The sequence below is a fragment of the Arachis ipaensis genome, chromosome B09 (assembly GCF_000816755.2).
Source record: "Arachis ipaensis cultivar K30076 chromosome B09, Araip1.1, whole genome shotgun sequence".
Lineage (NCBI taxonomy): Eukaryota > Viridiplantae > Streptophyta > Magnoliopsida > Fabales > Fabaceae > Arachis > Arachis ipaensis.
In genome coordinates, this window is record NC_029793.2 from 1,008,439 (window position 1) to 1,011,278 (window position 2,840).

The window sequence follows — 2,840 nt, forward strand, 5'->3', positions numbered from 1 at the left end:
ATATCAATTATATTTAGTGAATTAGGATGAATTGAAAATGTATTTTTTTAATTGAGAGAATAAAATATAATCTTTCATATTTTAATATTTTTTTGGTTTTATTTACAAAATAAATGATAAAATATCATAGTTTATCTTCTTAAAAAAAATTGAAAAGATTCATTCTGTAAGAGAATTTAATAATAATCATGTATGTATTTCAAAAACCACTCTTCACAAATAGAATTTTTTTTGTTCAAGTCTCAACATTGAGGGTGTCAACTGTAGCGTTGTAAGATTAGTTTGACTGTTCGATCGAGTATCAAGAGCAAGTAGGACCTCACCATCCTCCTTCTAATAAGCTTGGTTGCAAAATAAGTTCTTGATTTTCAGACCCAATTTCACTCATGATTTGACTGTTTTGGTTGAAGATTAAGAGAAAATATCTAGTGGTAAGAATTTTTTCTTTTTATTAAAGTACAATTATTGTTGGGTTAAAAGTTAATACACATTGTATTATTTTATGAGTGTTAGAATAATAAAAAATATTACTATAAATATATAATTGTTAATTTGATGTCTTATTTTTAATAGAAAAATACTATTTATTCTTTAAAATTCAGTCTTTAAATTTAATATTATATTATTTTAATTTTTTAATTAATTATGTCTCTTATTTTTAAAAAATTATTATTATTTTTAATTAATTTAAATTTTATATTTATTATTCTTATAAATTTTAGCGCAAGAATTTAGAACTTAAGACACTAAATAAATATAAATGTACTAATCAGCTATCAGTTATGTTTATCATTGTGCTAATTCACATAGTACTATTTCATGAGTATTAAAATTATATAACAACATCCGAATTTTTCTATGTCAAGAACCATAAATAAATACACAAATAGAACATAGACCTAAACTCATATTTTACTACTTAGGTTTCAGATGTACCAACTTCTTGAGATGTACTAAATTCCTAGATAAATACATTAAAAGAGTATTTCAGCATGTTATATTAACTCCAATAGAAATAATCAATGAAAAAAAACCAGAATAACCACATGAAATACAGGAGAAAAATGTTTAAAACAAAATCAAAACTATCAAATACTTTATGCCAATTATCAATATATATACAAGAAACATAAAACTAAAATCAAATGAGATATCTTAAAACAGAAAAAAATAGAAACAATAACAGTTTTTAATAAACGAACCACAATCCACATGAAAAGTAGAAAAAAAATACTATGTTTAATTAAAATTATGAAATACTTGAAGTCATAACAGTTTTTAATTTTTATTTGTCAACAATTATTAATATATACAAAGAACATCACGTTAAAATCAAATGAGATATCCTAATAAAAAAAATGGAAACAATATCAATTATATTTTGATGATTTTATGATAGGCAGAAACTATGATTACTCATGTAAAGGAACTTCACAATGTATGCAAATTGCAAACCTGATGATAAATAATCACAAAGAAAAACAATATTATAAAGGTTTAATTACTCTATTGGTCCTATAGTTTCGCAAAATTTTCAATTAGGTTCCTATAGTTTTTTTTCTTTTAATTGAGTCCTTGCACCAAAATTTTTTTTAATTGGATTCCTACACTTTTTTTCTTTTTATTTAGGTATCTATACCAATTCTTTTTTTTAGTTTGGTCTCTATAAAATTAAACCAATTATTACTAAAAATAACTTAATTGAAAAAAAAAATTTAGTGCAGGACTCAATTAAAAAAAATATAAGGACCTAATTGAAAATTTTACAAAATTATAGGGATTAACGGAGAGTAATTAAACCTGTTATAAAACTACAAATGCATCCACACACAAACAACAAAATCATAACTAAAACAAACAATATGCCAAGATACATCATAAAAATTAGATAAATCATGATGATACCTGCTTAATCAGTTGCCATCTCACAAAACGTGACTTCTGTTCCAAAATTCATTATTTTCATCCATACTCCGGCGTCAAAGGTTTGAGGCGCATTATCTCCAGAATGTGCAGTAAAAGTAATGTAATACATCATGCCAGCAACAACATGGCTACTAGCCTTCACAAGGTGATCAAGCTCATAACTCGCATTCTACATGGTAATAACAATAATCATTAGTGAATGAGATTATAAACATAAATTAAAATCAATAAAGCAAAAACCATCATCATAGACAATACGTTTTGGTCATTGTATACTTGCAAGGCTTGTTTAGCATAATTGCTCAAGAGTTTCTCATATCTTTCATCTATGTTAATGTCTGCACCTCCGCCAACCGGAGGATGCCTCCTATGTCCGGATTCAACTGAATCTGAATCTGAACCTGAACCTGAACCTGAATCTGAATCTGAATCTGAATCTTCATCAGAAGAAGTTACTACTTCCACCGTGTTATTCAGTTTATCATCAATCTCGTAATCTGAATCTAAATCTGAACCTGATCCTGAATCTGAATCTTCATCAGAAGAAGTTATTACTTCCACCGTGTTATTCAGTTCTTCATCAATCTCGTCCCTACTACTTTTATCTCCAACAGTAGCCATAAGAAAACGCACAGGAGAAGCACGCGAAGTTTTAGTCAATGATGCACAACAAATCACAAATTAGGGTTCTTAATTTCCTATTTATTATTTTTTGCCGTGCCTTTTTTTTTTTTGGCACCTTCGATTGACGGAGGTAAGTGTTGGGCTTATAGGTTGGGCTTTTTATTGGGTATATTATTAATTAATTTTAATAGTTAATTTTAATGTATATATATACATTGGTCTGACAAAAAAAAAAATAGCAATGTAAATATAGAAAAAAACAAACACAGATTACAAAGAAGAATTTATAA

The 2,840-nt window shown here is 26.5% G+C and overlaps 1 protein-coding gene across 2 annotated transcripts in view; it reads right to left on the reverse strand.

Annotated features, from left to right (window-relative positions):
• Positions 1–2,621, reverse strand: part of LOC107616801 (serine-aspartate repeat-containing protein C) — an 8,703-nt gene extending 6,082 nt beyond the window's left edge. The window contains exons 1-3 of one of the 2 annotated variants that reach the window (XM_016318722.2): positions 2,185–2,621; positions 1,906–2,095; positions 786–961 (exon numbers count right to left, since the gene is read on the reverse strand). In XM_016318722.2, the coding sequence (XP_016174208.1) occupies positions 1,910–2,095; positions 2,185–2,547 (549 nt within the window). In that variant the 5' untranslated portion in view covers positions 2,548–2,621 and the 3' untranslated portion in view covers positions 786–961; positions 1,906–1,909. Of the gene's footprint in view, positions 1–785; positions 962–1,905; positions 2,096–2,184 lie in introns of those variants that run through there. The other variant, XM_016318721.2, reaches the window with a different exon arrangement.